An 18,466-nucleotide genomic window follows, 5' to 3' on the forward strand; every position below is an offset into this window, starting at 1 on the left:
AGGTGTGGGTTGTGCTGGGAGGAAAGTGTGTATTTCCAGGCAGAAGGAAGGGTCTGAGCAAAGTCCTGCTGGAAAAAGAAACCATGAGTATCTTAGTTACTTTTCAAATGCCGTGACAAACTAAACTCCATAACCAGGGAAAATTATAAAAGAAAGCATTTAATTTGGGGATCATGGTTCCGGAGGGTTAGAGTTGGTGGTCATGGTGGGGAGCATGCCTAGCACCAGTGAGAACTTGCATCTAATCCACAAACGTGTGTGTGTGTGTGTGTGTGTGTGTGTGTGTGTGTGTGTGTGAGAGAGAGATAGAGAGAGAGAGAGAGAGAGAGAGAGAGAGAGAAGGCTAAGTGGGAATGATGAGAATGATGTGGGCTTTGAAAACTTCAAAGCTCACCCCTAGTGACACGCCTCCAACAAGGTCACACCCCTAATCCTCCCCAAACTGGTCCACCAACTGAGGGCCAAGTATTCAAATATATGAGCCTGTGGGGGCCCTTCTCATTCATTTCACCACAATGAGATACCCTGGAACTTACAAAGGCTCTGCCCTACCCTTGTGCCTGGGGAAGCCCCCTGCTTGTAACTCCTTGAAGGCACAGCAACCTAAGCAAAGGGCACTGTGGATAGGCAGCTCTGCAGATAACACTTTGGGGAAATAGTTCTCAAAGGGCACATGAGGGTCTACCAATGCACTTATTCTTTTAGGTTTATTTATTTTTACATTTTATGTGTATGAGTGTTTTGCCTGCATGCATGTACACCATGTGCATGCAGTGCTTGCACTGAGGAGTCCAGACGAGGGCATCAAATCCTCTGGAACTGGTGTTACATTTGAACGATTATGAACTGCCATATGGGGCTGGGTCCTAAGATCCTGGGCAAGAGCAGCCAGTGCTTTGAACCTCTAAGTCATCTTTCTGGCTGTACCTGCCCCCCAGTACATTTTATCCCACAACATATTTGACTTTTGTGTCAGATCATAACAATTTGATTAATAGCTGCTTTGACGTACCTGGTGTGCGTCCAGTTTCTTTGAAATGATCTCAGCTGTGGCCATGTAACAAAATAGGGTGGGAGGAGAGGAATCTTTCCCAGTGTGTGGGTAAGGCATCTGCCCCACTCAGGGCAAGCAGGGCTGTTTCATAGGCTGGCCAAGCCTCACTTCCTTCCAAGGCTGGGTCAGGGATGGAGCAGGTGCTTGGCATACTCCAGTGGTCTGTATGTGTCCAGGACTTAGATACAGGGGCTCCAACCCCAGCAGGAAGCAGGAGGCAGCTGGTCTCCATTCCGAGAGTGGCCCCAGAGGGTAGGTGATCCAAGCCTGTATTTCTGAGCCAGCCTCTTTCACTGTAGCTACTATGGTTCCCGTGGCTGTTAGGTGACTTAATCTTGACAGTTCTATGAGGCGGGTGGCCCAGTATTGTTCCTGGGCCTCTTTTTCCTTGTCTTGTCACCTACTGGAATTAAGATAGACTGAGTTTGGCCACATGCCTTGCCTTTTCCTTTTTGGCTTAAAATTCTCTTGGGAGAATTCCATTACTAGGAGTCAGTACTGCCTAGAGTCTGACTGAGAGTGGCCGTGCAACACTATTCTCCGTGGACAGTGGGATTCTTCACACTAGCCCTGGACCCCACTTCACTTGTAGGGCCTTGGTGCACATCAAATACCTCCTCACGGAGGAGACTGTCATTGTTCCTGTCGTACAGGGGACGTAGACGTGCCCAGAGACTAGGGATCCCAGCTAGCCCGGCCTATCCGGCCTACCATTTCAGTCCTAACAAGGATGCTCAGTGGTCTCCCCTTTCTCCTGTTAATTCTCCATTTCCTGAATTCCAGCTTCAGTGAGGGGGTGGGACTTCCTCTGGGATTTTATGGTGGATTTATATAGTGGAAACTTTAGAAGCTGAGCTGGGTTGAGGTAGGTCCAGTCAACCTCTCCTTTTCTTCCTGAATCCCTTCAGAGTCCATGTAGAGTTGCTAGGGTCTCGGGAGATTATTTTTCTTTACTCACAGACGTTAAGTAGGGGCTGTTGCAAAGTTGCATTGGGACAAAGTACAGAGTGAAACACAGCCTGTCATCCCCCCCCCCACACACACACCCTGCCCTCCAGGTGTTAAGTTCAAGTATAATCACTTGTGCTAAGTGCTGGGAACTTAAGAGAACAAAGAGACTCTACAAGGCAGGAAACAGAGCTGCTCTGGCCTGCATGTTCGAGCGAGTCGAGGGTGGTTAGGAGTCCCTGAAGGGAGAGCTATTGGCGGGAGTGCATTGGCCCAGGACCACCCGGCTGCAACTTCTAAAGGCCAGGTGTGAGGACACATGACAGGTGGCCAGAGAGGTGAAGGAAACCAAGGGGGGAACAGGTCCTGGAAGCTCAAGGGACCCCCGGGGCTGGCTAGGATACTGTGGAGGGGCCAGAAGCGAGGATGGTGGAGTGCGTGCTAGCCTTGGCACACGAGGTGGCTGCCTGGGCTGGACCTGCTCCAGGGAGCTTCAGGGGGAGGACAATTCAGCTTCCCAGCTGTGCGCTGCTCATGCCCCTCCCTTCTGCTGCCTCTTGGCTGCTCCTCTACCTTAGACCCTTGTGCTGTGTGTGACATTTCCGGGGCATGCATAGTCTGCTCGTTTGGGTTTCTTTTTTAATTTATTTTAATTTTACGTTCATTGGTGTCTTGCGTGTATGTAGTTGGTATGAGGATATCAAAATTGATGGAACTGGAGTTACAGATAGGTGCGAGCTGCCATGTGGGTGCTGGGAATTGAACACCAGTCCTCTGGAAGTGCAGCCAGTGCTCTCTCCGGCTTTTTTCTTCTTCTTCTTCTTCTTCTTCTTCTTCTTCTTCTTCTTCTTCTTCTTCTTCTTCTTCTTCTTCTTCTTCTTCTTCTTCTTCTTCTTCTTCCTATTATTATTATTATTATGGGTTTGGTTTTTTTTTTTAGAACAGGGTTTTTCTGTATGGTCTTGGCTGTCCTGTAACTTACTCTGTAGACCAGGCTGGCCTTGAACTCAGAGGTCCACCTGCCACTGCCTCCCTCCCGAGTGCTGAGATTGAAGGTGTTTTGTCACAGCAATAGAAACCCTCAATAAGACACTCACTCCCCAATACCAGGATTACAAATGCATGGCATGTGTTCAGCCTTTTGTGTGAGTTCTGGGGCTCCAGTTCAGGTCCACATCCTTGCATGAAAAGCCCTTCACTGACTAATCCATCTCCCAGCCCCTTGGGAGTGTTAACTCCTGGAAGAAAGTTAGCCTGATGCCTAGGAGCCAAACCCTTGTGCCCACTGCCACAGCAGTTTTGTGGGTCAGCGCCATTTTCTACAAGAAGGATTTGGGTCAGGTAGTGAGGAATACGCAGTTCCTATGAGAATAGCTGTTCTATTTGTTTGTTTTTGAGGATTCTGTTTTAATCCTGTGGTCCTTTCCCCAGGATTACCTCCGTCACCTGCCCATGCATGCACGACAGGTTGAGGAACTGAGGCTCCAGAGGCTAGGGAGCTATGGCAGCTTGTCTGAGGCTGTGTACCTTACGTTTAGATGGCATCTCGCTATGTTGCCCAAGCTGGTCCCCATCTCCTGGATGGTTACGGATTGTTCTTAGTCATCTGGGTGCTGGGCTTCAAACCCCGGTCCTCTGCAAGAACAGCCAGTGCTCATAACTGCTGAGCCATCTCTCCAGCATGGAGGATGGATGACACCTGCAAGTCACCGTGTTGCTTGCCTTTGGACCGTTTGGCTGAAGGTCAGCCGTATTTAGCAAGAGGGTCTATTCTTGGTTTAAACTGTTAGCTACATATGGGCTTGTCACACAGATGGCAGAGATAGAGGTTAAAACTAGTCAATGGGTGGTATTTCTCCTCAGAAAAGACAGACAAGCGTGTCATGAGAGAAGGCAGGAATGGCTGGAGGGCCCTGCTCGGTGAAGGGACATTGAAGCCCAGGGAGTGTGGGCGAACTGATGGATAGACTTCGGAGCCGCTGCTGGAGGCTGCCTCACAGAAGCAGCAGTGATGGCCTAGAAGCAGAGTAGCAGCTAGATCTTGCGGGGATGTAGGAAGGAGAGGAGACCCTCACCCTGGAGTCTGGCTGAAGCCTCTTGTCAGCTGAGAAGATGCAGTTGATACTCCTTTCATTGCAGATGCTTATATCTTCAAGTGAGATGAGCCAGGCTTAAGGCCTGAGCAACATGGAGTTGGGTAGGGTCTCATTCCTTCCCCCAGGCTGGGCCTGGGAATCTCTAGCAACATAAGGTGGGTTACAGTGTAGCTGTCCTGTCTGTTTTCCCACACCCCAGTGGGCTAGACTCTTCTATCTTATATAACAGTTGTGATCCTGTCAGGTGCCCCTCGGGTAATCATTTAGGATTCCTAGCAAGCCTTTGAAGAAAGTAGCTTCAAAAGCCACAAAGATGGTATGTGTGACTCTTAGAAATCAGCTAGCTCACGTCCCTCAGGGAGCCCACGCCCTCGTTTGGCTCTGTTTTCCATTCTGAGACTCTCCTTTGAGACGCCCATCCCCATGTGCTTGGGTGTGTCTTATCTTTATATGTGAACAGCTCTCTTTCTCTTAATCCTCATACAAGGCTTGTTTTTAAAAATACTGATTAACCCCCAATTCTGGCTAGTCTTGAAGTTCCGGCCTGAGCTGAGGTCCCGGAATCCTGCAGGCATCAGTGGGGAGCTGTGCCTTCTATCTCCCTCCCCAATGCCGAAATTCTTATAGGCTCCAAGTCACTCTTCTGAGGCAGCAGAAATGCTACTCGGTGGTGCTAGAGGTTTGCGTCCAGGTTCAGGTCCCTTCGCCTCTCTGAAGGTGTTGTCAGTGGGCCTGTGTCTGGCCAGCTGTGGGCCAGATGCTGTGGTGTGCTCTGGGTACCTGGGAAGTGTTGTCTTGGATGGGATGTCTTGCTCTCTGACTCGCTGGTAGACACTGAGAAGTTGCTCTGGGTGTGATGTGAGTGAGCCTCATGGTGGATGAAGGGTCGGTACCTCTGTGGGCCTTGGGGAGTCCCTAGATTTTGTGCTAAGACAGTAAGGCACAGGATGCTAGTGTTCAGATAATGACATAGTAACTTGATCTCCCACAGCTGAGCAGGTGTGGTGGTCAGGCCTCTCCTCACTGCCCTGCTGGAAGCCAGGGTGCAGTGAAGCCCCCCCATCTGAACCACCCTGTGGGTAGAAAGAAAAAGTTGGCTTGGGAAATCAAGTCACCAGGCTGTCACGCAGGAATTGACAACAGCAATGTGTGATGGGAAAGCAAGTGGATTTTACATGGTCAGCAATTAGGGGTCTTTGAACCAATCCAGTTCGTTCAGATTGACCAGGAACTAGATGCTCTTGTCCGATGTAGTTGGATCTAGCTTCCTCAGCCTCCCAAGCAGTAGCTGGGGTTTATAGGAATGTACCACTATGCCTACCTAAACCCTATTTGTTTGTTTGTTTTGAGACATTCTCACAATGTACCCCTGGCTGGCCTGGAACCCATAGAGATCTACCTGCCTCTGCTTCCTGAATACTGGGATTAAGGGTGTGTGCCACCACCATGCCTGGTGAAAACAATTATTCTTTTAAGGATTGATTTGTTAATATTTATGTGTATGAGTGTTTTACCCTAGTGTGTATGTGCATTACACGCATGTAGAGCCCAAGCAGGCCAGAAGAGGACATCAGAACCCTTTGGGTTGGAGTTACAGACCGTTGTGAGCTGCCATGTAGGTGCTGGGTCTGACTCTGTGAAAGCAGTAAGGGCTCTTAACTGCTGAGCTATCTTTCCAGCCCCTAAACATTAATTTGTTTTTAAATTAATGTTTTCATTGTGGTAAAATGTATATCACGTTAAATATTCACCCTCTTAACTATCAGGTGTTAACTCCTGATTTGGGGATCTTAACTCCACAGATCCCCAAAGAGAATTGTTATTGCTGTGCACATGTCAGTACCGTTTATCTCCAGAATGTTCTCATCTTCCCAGACAGAAATCCCATACCTGTTAAATCATAATTTTACTCCGTCTGCCCCCACTCCCAGCCCCTGGCAAACACCTACTTACCATCTATAAGGGTTTTTTTTAACATTTAAAAAAGTGTGTATGTGTATGGGTGGCCTGTGCAATGGCGCATGTGGAAAGGTCCGAGAACATCTTGCAGGAGTCTGCTCTTTCCTTCTACCATGAGAGTCTCGGGGATCGAACTCAGGTCTTCAGGTTTGGCCGCAGTCATCTTTACACCGAATCGTCTGCTGGCCTTGTCTATGAATTTCTCTTTCAGGGAACTTCCTGTGTGCCCTTGCTTGAGCACCAAACCCGCCTCACTGATTTTATTTGATTTTTGTAAGGAGGATATAGCTGGTTTATCTAAAAAGGAATGAATGTAAATGCAGTAATCTAACTAGGATGAGAGAATGTTGAATGTATGTTGGAGGGGTGTGAGTGTGTGTGTGTGTGCATGCGTGTATGCGTGCGTGTGTATGTCCCCATATTCATGTGAGGGGAGGGTGTGTGTGTGTGTGTGTGTGTGTGTGCATGCGTGTATGCGTGAGTGTCCATGTGCTTCAGCCAGCCTGGCTTTGCTCTACAGAACCTATCTTGCATGGGACACACACATCTTGTTTAAAGACCAGCCTGCTACAGAGGATGCCTTTGCTGGCTGGCATCTTGAGCTGCGACACCAGGATATTCCCCAGGATGTCTCATTTCACCAACCTCTCCTCTTCCTTACCTCTCAGAGTTCCTTTAATGGATAGGGAATGGCTGGTGCTGAACCCCCCAGGAAAGTAAGACCCATCTCCAAGGCTCAGAGGTGGCGATTCCATGCTCTCTGGCACTTGCTGAACTTCTAGCCAGTCTTACTTTGGCTGTGGCCAGCCCCAGCCTAGGAACCTTCCCTCTGTCTGGTCTCTTCCTCCACCCTGAGAGGAACCAGGATGAAGTTCCTTTAGAAAGGCAGGGCATCCTGCCCAAACAGCCACTCTGTATTTGAGGGTTGGTCATGCCTTTCAGTTTCTTGTTCTTTTGCAGTTAATGCTTCATGAGCCTCTGTGGGTGTGATGACCAATACAGGTGCTGTGGGCACAGCAAGGGGAGGAAGATGCATCTCTGCCCATGAAGATGGTCCAGTTTGGTGTGGGGAGGGCGGGGGGAGTATGGGCCAGGGGGCAGGTGCAGGTAGGGTCTTAGTGTCTGCTGGAACCTGGGCAGAGCTGGCCCCATGCTGCTTTGGGTCAGTGAATTGTAGCTCGAGCTGGGTTGGGGACACTTTAACATTGCTTTTGTTCATGGCGACTTAACTCAGTTCAGCTTCAGTTCCTAGCTCTGTTTGAAGACCTTCCTTGCTGTGACCATTTGGTGGCAGAGCACTGAGGTTATCTGAGAGAGACTAGTGACTATGGGATGGGGGGCAGAAGTAGGAAGAACCCACCCAGATGGACTTTCCATAGCTGCAGGGTGGTGGCACCAGACCCAGATGAGGAACTGGAGGGGTGCTGGTGCAAAAGGACCTGGAGGCTCAGCTGCTGCAGGGGTGTGCCCAGGAGGGGAAGTCAGGGCAGTAGCTCAGACCCAGGTGTGCCCATGCCGGTCTCCCCCACTGCTCTCATTTAGCTCCCTGAGCTTCTGCAAACCCTTCTAGACTAGCATGGGTCCTCGTGGGCTCCTTTCCTGCTGGCCTGGTACATCCTTAGACAGACAGTTCCACCTCGATCAAGGAGCCCGTGAGCTCGGGCCAGTCAGTGCAACTCCGGGTAACATAGGTCATGCTTGGCAATCCCGTGGCCTCACTATTCATTTAACTATGGGGCTGGGTTTATAGAGTGCTTCTTGGGTAGTGATCTGCTGTGTGTTCTCAGTAAATGCTACTGTCCCTAGCCTGGCTGCATTCCTCCCCAGGCCCTTGCCAGAGCAAGTAATTGTGGCTTAGAATGAGATTAAATCCTCATGTTCTACCCAGGTGTTCTGCTGGGTTTGGGTATACCTTCCTGAGAGAGAGAAAAGTTAGAAGTTACATATCCCTGAGTGGGTGGGTGGGGCAAACAGGGCAGGAAGTGGTTGCAGCTTCTCATGTGCTGGACTTGAGATGGCAGCGTGACGCTCAGAGCTTGAGGGGCAAGATGTGGGAACTGAGTGGAACATTGTTTGCAAAGGCCATGGACCCAGGCTTGTTTCTTGCAGCAGATACTCCTCTCTCCCGCTCTGGCTACCATCTAGCCTGGCCTTGGTCCCTGCCTGACTCTTCCTGGTCTCTGAGGGGTATGCGGGCACAGCTCTCTGGCTTGCAGGACACCTCAAGCCCATGCAGCTTCAGGAGAGCCCTCTTCCCCTGAGCCTTCAGACAGTTCTGCTCTGCCCGTGTCAGGTCTGGGACATTTAACTTGAGAACATGTGAGCCACATTTCAGGGACCTTCCAAGTTTCCAGACTGCCTGAAGTTTTAACGCCTGATTGTCTTGCTGAGCACAAGGTTCAGAGTGTCCAAGATCCCCTAACAGGCAGCATTTCAAAACATATCACAGGACTCATGGTTCCCACCCACCCATTCAGAATGCGGTAGCGCTAAGGGAATTCTACACCCATGACCAGCAGAGGCTCCCCTCTCGCGTGTGACAGCAGGCATCCGTCTAATAATCATCTAACAAGTTGCCATAACACTGTTCGGAACATCATCAACTCACTCTGCCTTCTCAGAGACCGCAGAGGTCTCATGAGCTCTGTTTTAACACAAATGAGCCATAAGTCAGAGGGGTGAAGTGGCCTGGTCAGGGTGACCAAGAGAAAGTTCCTGTACTAAACCCCAAGTCTGTTTGGCTCCAAAACTGTGTCCCAATCTTACTCTCATTTTTCTTCCCTTTGAGGGGAGGTTACTGTATATCCTGGACTAGCCTTGAACCCAGATTTGCAGAAATCCTCCTGCCTCAGCCTCCTAGCTCATTATCTCAACTCTTTGCTTCCGTGTCACAGTTTTGCCGAAGGATAAGGGCACAAGGATAAGAGCATCACTGTCAGGATGTCTGGTTGGGAGAGTGTATTAGATCAATGGAACGTTAGAAACAGCGAGATGTGCCCTGGGCACGAGATAGGAACCCAGGACCCTAAGACTAGCTAAGTGGGCCAGCGGGCAGTAGGGAGGTGACTGGCAGTGTGAGGGAGGGGTTGGGTCCTGAGAAGAGCTTAGAGGAGACAGGCTGAGGATAGGAGTGTAGTCACATCTGGCAAGATTGTGCAGGTGTGTGTGAGTGTTGGGGCTGCATGGGAGAGGGTATGGGGTCACACCACAACACTTATCTAGGGGCTGAACCACAGCTGCCTCTTTAAAACACTTAGGGCCCTGCTTTCTGTGAATGCTTCCTTGTAGATTGAGTGTGTGTGTATGTGTGTGTGTGTGTGTATTCATTCATGTGTGTGAATGTGGGCACTCACATGCCGTGGCATGCTTTTGCAATCAGAAGACAACCTCGGGTGTCAGGGTACAACCTGGGGTGTCTGTCAGTTCAGGAACTGCCTTGATGTGGGTCTTCATCTTCTACCTTGTTGAATGGGTGAGCGGATGACTGGAGCCTGTTAGGGCTGGCACCACAATGTGGCCCTCACTCTGACACTCTTGTTCTGCAAGGCCTGTGACTCTAGAGGGTTTGATGTCTGTGGAGCGAGGACAGCAGAATGGGAATGGGCTGAGTCACTGGTTCACTGCAGGTTGTCAGACCTCACTGTAGGACAAACCATCCCTTCCTCACCCAACCCGGGAACACCCTCTGGGGCACAGGGGAACCTGGCAATTGTAAGGAAGGGATGGACACATCTTTCGCTGTAGAACACAGTTCAGTGTTCTCCAGACATCCTTAGGAAAAAGGAAAAGCCCCACATTATCACGGTAGGAGGGCGTATTTGTGCCTCAAAGTGAGGGCCCCCTCTTCCTGGCCATGTGGGATGGTTCAGCTCAACTGTGTCCTCACCATACTAGGCTGAATGTTTCTGGTAGTTCCTCCTCTTCCCCCTCTGAGGCTTAGGAAGCCCCAGTCTCATTCAAGAGTAATCCTCCTTCTGGGCCCACCGCCAGGGCTCACCTTAGAAAAATATTGAACTTGAAGCACTGCAGCTATTGGGCTGAGAATCTCTGCTAAGCTAAAGGGGTGTTGGAAGGCTGATAGTGAGTGTGATCTCTCTCTCTCTCTCTCTCTCTCTCTCTCTCTCTCTCTCTCTCTCTCTCATGTGTGTGTTTGTGAGTGTGTGTATATGTGTATGTTTATGTGTGTGTTTGCATATATGTTTTTATATGTGTGTTGCAAGTGAGTGTATAAGTGTGTGTATGTGTGGATGCTTCTGTAGTTGGTATTCTCAGGATTGGCTTATAAAGTGATTAAGAGTATGCTGTGTGTACTTACTACCCTTCCGGACTTGGCCTGATGTTGTAGTTGGAGCTGCAGGAGGCAGATTTCCCAGCGACATGGCTGGGGTGGAGGGTACAGAGGCAGACATCCTAGTGACATGGCTGGGGTGGAGGGTACAGAGGCAGACATCCTGGTGGCGTGGCTGGGGTCGAGGGTACCAAGCAGGTCACCCACTGGCTGGTTCTCTTCCCTACACAGTGCACACAGAGCAAGTCTCCATGGAGGATTGCTGCACAGACGGGAATCAAATGGCTAACCAGCACAGGGACTGCTCGCTGCCGTACACCTCAGAATCCACGGAGTGCAGGTACATGCGTCACATGTCCAGGGTGTGGATGGTGGGACCTGCCTCCCTCCCTCTGCTGCTCCTTCCTCTGTGCTCTGGGCCCTGCATACAGAGCTTGGCCCGTCCTGGGCTGCCCTGTGCTCACTGGAGCATCTGTTGCTCTCCCTACAAAGTAAGATGATCCAGGTGTGCAGCCCAGTCTGCTGCGGCTGTCTAACCCTGGATGAAGTCACTTTCCTGAGTAAAAGGAAGTCCTGTAGTAGAGTGTCAGGTGAGACCATGTGACTCGTGAGCCCTTTCCCAGACCCCGAGAACCGGAACGGTTTATCCACATAACTCCTCTGCTCTCTCTAGATTAACTCAGGTTAATTCACCTAAGAGTTCAGAGGTTTTGTCCATAATCGTCATGGGGAAAGCAGGCAGACATGGTGCTGGAGAAGGAGCTGAGGATTCTTACATATTGTCTCACAGGCAGCAGGAAGTGGTCTGAGACACTGGGCATGACTTAAGCATATATGAGACCTCAAAGCTCGCCTCTACACACTTCCTCCAACAAGGCCACACCCACTCCAGCAAAGCCACACCTCCTAATAGCACCACTCCCTTTGGGGGTCATTTTCTCTCAAACCACCACAACGGCCCTGCTCCAAATTTTCTTGTGTGGGGTAGCTGGATCCTAAGACAGTTCTCAACTCTTTAGGAATCACCATGCTGTTTTCCAAATAGCTATCCAGGTTTCCTTCCTTCCTGTTGGGGACAGGTCTTCCCACATCTCCTTGCTCGTCTTTACTAGTGTCTTAGCTACTTTTCTGTTGCCGTGACAAGACAGCATGACTGAGGCAGCTTATAAGAAACTTAGAAGATGGGCTGGAGAGATGGCTCAGAGGTTAAGAGCACTGACTGCTCTTCCAGAGGTCCTGAGTTCAATTCCCAGCAGCTGCATGGTGGCTCACAGCCTTCTATAATGAGATCTGGTGCCCTCTTCTGGCATGCAAGCATACAGGGAAGGAATGTTGTATACATGATAAATAAATAAATCTTAAAAAAAGAAAGAAAGAAACTTAGAAGAGCTTAAAAGAAATCTGTTATTTGGGTTTACAGTTCCAGGCTGATAGGGTCTGTGATGACGGAGCAAAGAAATGGTGGCAGCAACAGCTGAGAGCTCACATTTTACACAGACAAGTAGGAGGCAGAGAGAGCATGCACTGGGAATGGGGCAGGTCCTTTGAAACCTGCCAATGATACATCATCACATTCTGTCACAACGTCATGCCACCTCATCCTTCCCAAATAGTTCCACCAACTGGGACCCAAGAGTTTGAATATATGAGCCCCTAGGGGCCATTTCATCCAAACCACCACTCTCAGCACTGATTGCTTTCTCTCTAGTGGCAGGGACACTTAGTGCAGTACCTCTGGTCTGCAAATCCAATGAAACCCGTATGAAATTAATGGCACAGTGTAGACACATCCATCCCAAACCTGGAGGGTGGCTCTGGAGTGACACGGGAAGCTTGATCAGGCTTCCAAGCTCCTGGAAGAGGAAGGACTGGCCAGGCTGCTGTCCATGGGCACAGGCAACCTGGCTGGCACAGATGGAGGCCGGGAGGCCCTATCCTATCTTGCAGATAGCACAGGTTAGGTGGCCGGTTCTGCCCTTCCTGGCACTGGCTTTTGATTACTTTGGTCTGGATGAGAGCCACGCGTGACACCCTTCCTTCCCTGTTGCCTGCAGGGCAGGCTTTCTGGCCTCTGAGATGTCACAAAATGTGTTTGTGTCTGAGGAATAGACCCTGGTAGGTTCAGGTTCTCCTCAAGTCCCTGTTTTCTGAAGAACTTTTCGTAGCCAAGCCTTTGGGTGGCAGGAGGCTGGGGCTGGGGATATCCTGGTTGCTGCTGTCTTTCCCTCTGGGTCCTTCAACAAACTGTATCTTAAGTCTGTCCAAAACTTCTCCTCTGAGCCTGGAAAATGGTGCTGAGGTTGAGAAGAATTGAAATAGGTGGGAGGAGGGGAGGAAGGTGTAGCCTGGGGCCTGCAGCAGGCTGCTTTGTAAATAGGTGAGAACATTCTTTAGCCAGTCTTGGCCAAAGACTCTCAACTTTACACAGAGCAGGGTCTCTGGACGCCTACCCCAGACACCATGTAGCATTTGATCTTTCTGACTAAATGCCTGCCAAGTGCTTCCCATGGTAGCCGGGATATGGGGGCTACTCCACAGGACACTGTCCCTCTCCTTGGGCTTCTGTTCTGAGCTGGGCTCCACTGGAGAGTCCTGGCGCAGCCCAGCCTCTGCTCTGCCTGCAGGATGGTCCAGGAACAGTGTTGTCACAACCAGCTGGAGGAGCTGCACTGTGCCACAGGCATCAACCTGGCCAGCGAGCCCGATGGCTGCGCCACCCTCCACAACAATAACAACAGCCTCGAGACCATATTCGTAAAGGTGAGGATCACCCAAGGCCACCCCTCCTCCCTGTCCACCCTGTTTACCTTACCTTGTGAACAGCAGACCACTTAGGTGTCTTTCCTTCGCATTTAGCGGGTAAACCTTACTAGCCAGACTTCAGATAGGAAAGAGTGAGGTGGTGAAGGCCCAGCTCCACCCTGGGGAAACAGGAAAAGCCTGAGGATTACCCTGTCCCAGCCTTTATATAAATGGCAAGACAGAGCAGGGGTTTTCTGGAACCTTCAGAACCTTCTCAGTTCAGGGTAGCCGTCCCCCTATTGCCCAGAAGGCCCAGATGCGTCTCTGCACCTCAAGTGAACTGAGGCTCTGGGCTCACACCAGAACTACACGAGGGCCTCTAACGGCCTGGGACTTCAGAGTTTAGAGAAGTGCACACTCCAGTGGCTTCTCAGCAGCCTTGTCGAGGACTCAGAGGGTATTTTCCATGTCACATAATCAGAATAAGTAGCACGATCTTTCCTTTGTTTTGGTTTTTCAAGACAAAGTTTCTCTGTGGCTTTGGAGCCTGTCCTGGAACTAGCTCTTGTAGACCAGGCTGGCCTCGAACTCACAGAGATCCGCCTGCCTCTGCCTCCCGAGTGCTGGGATTAAAGGTGTTCACTACCACCACCCGGCTACCATCTCCTTTCCTAAATGCTCCTGGGGCCCCAGGTCCATGCCAGATAACTGAGCTTTCTCTGGCTATGGAAGTGTCGCATGTGCGCTTGGGAGGTGACGGCAGCATCTCCAGGCTTGAACACAAATAGACTAATAGTTGGGCCCAGGAAAAAAAACCAGCGGGGTGGAAAGCTCCATTTTGAAATGGTACCTGTCCCCAGGAGACTGCCAGAAGTGTTGATGACAGTGGCTTCCTAGGACACTACCTATCTCCATCAGGAATGTAGCAGAATCAAGGAGCGGAAATCTGACTGTAGTCTGGATTCTGGGAGCGTGGGTAGGAGTGTCTGCAGACAGGAAGAGACTGCTTCTGAGTCCGGGGCTCTGCCTTGACAGCCATGGCCAACCACAACCATCATGCATTTTATCGGGCGGTGGGGAGGGGCACCAACATGGGGAAGTTAGGCAGGGCTAGAATGAGTGGCCTGGTTATGGGGTCTGTCAACCAGGACTTTGGGTGTACAATGACCACCTCTATGCCTGGGGAAAGAGAGCTGTGAGGTAATAGAACAGTCTAGCAAGAGAGGGAACCGATGACCTGGCTAAATTAATGAAGTGTGTTTCTGGAAAAGATCACTCACACCCCAGAGGAGGGTGAGATCACAGCCACTCTCTGTGGCCACAGAGTGTTAGAATGACATGGAGAAGACCCCTCAGCCTCCACCGATGCTGAAGCAAAGCTTCTTGTTATGGGCTTTCTGAAAAGTTCTTTGACTATAGAGGACTGACGGGCTTTTTATGTGTACTGCAGGACCTGGGTTAGGACATAGGTCTGACTTTCAGGATATGGGGTCTCTGTGCAAGACAGTGGTCTAGTCTCAGGCCTTGCTGGGGGCCTTGAGGCTCTTGTGCCCTTGGGGTTGAGAGGAGACAGTGTGCACCCAGTCTTCTGGCAGAGAGACCTTGCAGACAGGCGTTGGTCTGCTCTGCTCTAGAGATGGGTGGGCTGGCCTGGGGTTTGCTAGTCAGGAAAGGGATGTAGTCATGCAGCGGGTCGGGGCGGGGGGTGTGGAGTGCCAGACTTTCTAGATTCCTTTCCATCAGACCTAAGAGCTTGGACTTCTGACATTTAGATAAATTACCCGTATCTGATGTTTTCTTGCTGTCCGAAGAACATGGACAAAAGGGTGTCAGGTGTGTCTCTGGGGCTCTTGTGGAGTCCCAAGGGCCACTTGTCCAGCCTCCTGTCACCAGTCTGGAATCTCTGTTCACAGAGATGCTGCCACTGTTGCATGCTGGGAAGGGCGGCCCAGGCCCGGGGCCAGCAGTGTGAGCCCAATCTCATGATAAGCTACCAGTGTGGGCTGGTATTCCGCGCCTGCTGCGTGAAGGGCCAAGAGAGTTCAGACTTCCCCCGTGGCGATGGTGGGGACCTGCAGGACACAGGTAACTTCTCCTTCTGGTGTGGAGCTGTGTGGTAGCATTCTTCAAGGTGTGTATGTCTATGACACAGTTGATTTATCCTTTCTGTGGCTGTCACATGTCTGGATTCTGCCAATCACAGATGAAAATATTACAGAAAAGATCATGAGTTTGGGTCCCAAGCACCCACATGTGAGCCAGGCAAAGTGGTAATGCATCTTTAAGACAAGGTGCAGGGTGTAGAGCAGATAGGAGAATTCCTAGAGCTTACTGGACAGCCAGGCTAGCCAAATCTGCGCGCCTCGGTTCAGTGAGAGACGCTGCCTCAAACAATAAGGTGAGAGCAATAGAGGAAGACACTAGATGTCGACCTGTGACTGTCACATGTGCCTGTAACGGCTGTACACACATCTGCCACCAGCCCTGCCTATCCTTTCTCTGCCTAGCTATTGACTGGTCAGCTTTTTTTTTAGACCAGTCAGGTGCCTTAGGCGGGCAAGATGAAACAGCCACACATCTTTTCGTAATTCAACAAACTCAGCGTAAACAAAGGTAGCACACCTTTACACAAAGCAACATTTCGCAGCATGAACAAGTGTAACACATCTTTACATAGTTAAATATTCCACAATACCCCATGGGTACCAAAGGACAGCTGTGTGGAGAGAGATGCAGGATCCGGGTTGGAGGGTTGGAGGGCAGACCTCAGGGCCAGGGCCCCAGAGAAGAGCTGATGGCGGCTCAAGTCCAGAGGCTTGAGCAGAATTATTCTCTTCTGCAGTCTCCATCTCTTAGGGCTTGGTTAACACTTAGCATTCACTTAACGTTCAGGAGGGTCATCAGCGCATCTCAGTCAAAGCTCATGGACTTAAATACTCATCTCAAAAACACTACCTTCATGATGACATCCTTACCTTCATAATGACATTCCATTAAGTTGTCCCATGAGGTTAACTATCATGGCTGGGAGACTGGATGAGTACTGGATGCTCTGCAGGCGTTGGGCCCCATGAGTGACTTGCCCTGGTCACAGCCCTGGGCAGGGTGGGTAATTGCCTTCTAATCTGATTCTCCCACAAGGATCTTGATGTTTAAGGTTACATGGTGAACAGTGGAGAGTGAACTTGGCCTTTTGAGTCTCTGGACCAGTGTGGGCCAGTGTGAGCCGGCGGCTGGGTGCCTCCGGGTTTAAGTAGCAGGCTCTCTCTCAGAGGAATGTGGGACCCCTGAAGCAGCTCCCAGGGATCTTGAAGCTGCTGTTATGAGCTCTCCCTCTCCCCATTGCCTACAGCCGGTTGTACTGAAAGCTCCGAGGGGCATGGCTCTGTGGTGGAGGAACTTCTTGGTTTGTTTGTTTGTTTATTTTTATGTGTATGGATGTTTCTCACAGATATGTATGCATACCATTTGTGTTTGGAGGTCAGAAGATGGGTCTAGAGGTTAGAGCAGGGAGTTGGAGCCCGAGACTGGAGTTGCTGGTGGTGTGAGCCAACTGTGAGTGCTGGGAACTGAACCAGATCCTCTGCAAGAATATGTGTTTTTAACCACTGAACCAGCTCTCCAGCCCCGACCTCCTGGTTCTTCAATCAGCTGTCACACTGTGAGCTCCTGAGCCACGTGGGGAAGCTCCGGGAAGGTGCAGGCATCTGTCCGCCATGCTTGCTGGGAATTTTGTCTCATTCTCACTTCTCCTGAGCTTTATACTCACAGACTCCGACACTCAATTCAGGCCATGTGCTGGGAGATCTTTTAAAGGCTTAACTGGCCCTTCAAGTGAGGGCACATTTAATAAAGATGAAGGAATGCGGAGTGTGCCTCCTGCCCGAGACCGACAGGAGAAGTAGGTATGTCTTCTCAGGTGAGATCGGATGCTGTTTGTGTGATCTTGTCTCATCTCTCTACCCCCAGCTAAGATTGCTGATGTTGAGGAACAAGAGGACCCGTACCTGAATGACCGCTGTCGAGGTGAGGCCTTGGGACTTGTGGGAGCCCTTTGGTTAGCAAAGTCCAGGGGACAGGGTTGACTGCTGCCAAGACTCAGCTGTAAAGTCCTTCTGCTCTTGTGGCCCCGTGGCCCCCTGTCTTCTCCGTCCCTGAGTGCTTAGAGGAGGCCTTTGTGGGAGTGTCTCGTGGAGGCAGGACTGATGTGAGTTCTCTGGGCACCCACAAGCTCCCAGGCTCTGTGACGGTGTCGCTTCTCCAAGGCTGGGACGCCCCGGGAGAGTTAGCTGTGTCTTGCTTTTGTGTCTCTGGAGCCCCAGTTGTCCCTTTAGAGTCGTGGTCTCCCAGGAGACCTTTGCACTTTAAGTCAGAATGGCCTTGTGGCTTGGTTTTTCCTGGTTTAACTATTTTCCTCTGGGAAGGTCCTGGCACAGCTCGCCTGGCAAATAAATCTCTTTAAGCCTCACCCAAGGGCTCCCCCTGTGATTGGGTGTTAATTACGGAGGTGGCTTAATCACAAAATGAAGGAGTCAGTGTACAGTGTCAGCCAGCTCTGAAGCCAGAAGGGAGGGGAGGGGGAGAGAGAAATAAGAGCTCTGGGAAGCCTGGCGTCCTCTCTGGGTGACTCCCCATGATTCCCGGGAGAGTGACAACTGGGTGACAGCTGGGTGTGCCATTTAGGGGAATGCACTAGCCTGGATGGTAAAGTCTGTGTTCCCCTGGTATCTGGGCAGTGGCAAAAGAAGAAGCTGCAGGCACAGGCCTGTCCTGATGGGGTTATACCTCAAGAATCCCTATGTTGGCTTTGTAGGGAGTGTGGGTTGTGGGTCTCAAGGGAAGTGCCAGGTAGCAAGAGGCTGTCCCCACAGTTGTGGCAGCACTCAGGCCTGGGCCAGTGTTAGTGGGAGTGGACAGCTGGCAAGGCCTCCAGGTGGAACCTGCTCCCTCCAAGTCTGCTGCTGTCAGTGAGCACTGTGCCTCTCCAGGTCCCCTCTAGCCATAGAGTCAGCACATGTTACCTAACTTGTCAGGTCCCTGATGTCTTCAGTAATCCCAGAGGTACGCAGAGCCTAGGCCTAGGAGTGTCCCAAGGACCACATGTTGGGGCAGCAAGGAACCTGTCTTCTGCATCAGTAGCACATCCTGAGAGGGTCTCCGAAGGTCCCTCTGTGTGTTCACTTGCTCCCTTGGGCTCTGGTTGCAGGTGGCGGGCCCTGCAAGCAGCAATGCCGGGACACCGGGGACGAGGTGGTCTGCTCTTGCTTTGTGGGTTACCAGCTGCAGTCGGATGGTGTCTCCTGTGAAGGTAACATCTGAGGGCTGGTCACCGTGTTTGGGAGCCTCTGCTGGAGGCCTGAGCAGGCCTATGTGGCACAA

General features: G+C 50.9%; 1 protein-coding gene across 2 annotated transcripts in view; it reads left to right on the forward strand.

Annotated features, from left to right (window-relative positions):
• The window catches only part of Fbln1 (fibulin 1), a 72,755-nt gene that overhangs the window by 2,881 nt on the left and 51,408 nt on the right, over nucleotides 1–18,466 (forward strand). For both annotated transcript variants that reach the window (XM_075960241.1, XM_075960242.1), the window contains exons 2-6: nucleotides 10,577–10,685; nucleotides 12,970–13,105; nucleotides 15,001–15,172; nucleotides 17,057–17,113; nucleotides 18,294–18,395. In XM_075960241.1, the coding sequence (XP_075816356.1) occupies nucleotides 10,577–10,685; nucleotides 12,970–13,105; nucleotides 15,001–15,172; nucleotides 17,057–17,113; nucleotides 18,294–18,395 (576 nt within the window). The remainder of the gene's footprint in view (nucleotides 1–10,576; nucleotides 10,686–12,969; nucleotides 13,106–15,000; nucleotides 15,173–17,056; nucleotides 17,114–18,293; nucleotides 18,396–18,466) is intronic.

The sequence above is a fragment of the Microtus pennsylvanicus genome, chromosome 2, assembly GCF_037038515.1.
Source record: "Microtus pennsylvanicus isolate mMicPen1 chromosome 2, mMicPen1.hap1, whole genome shotgun sequence".
Classification (NCBI taxonomy): domain Eukaryota; kingdom Metazoa; phylum Chordata; class Mammalia; order Rodentia; family Cricetidae; genus Microtus; species Microtus pennsylvanicus.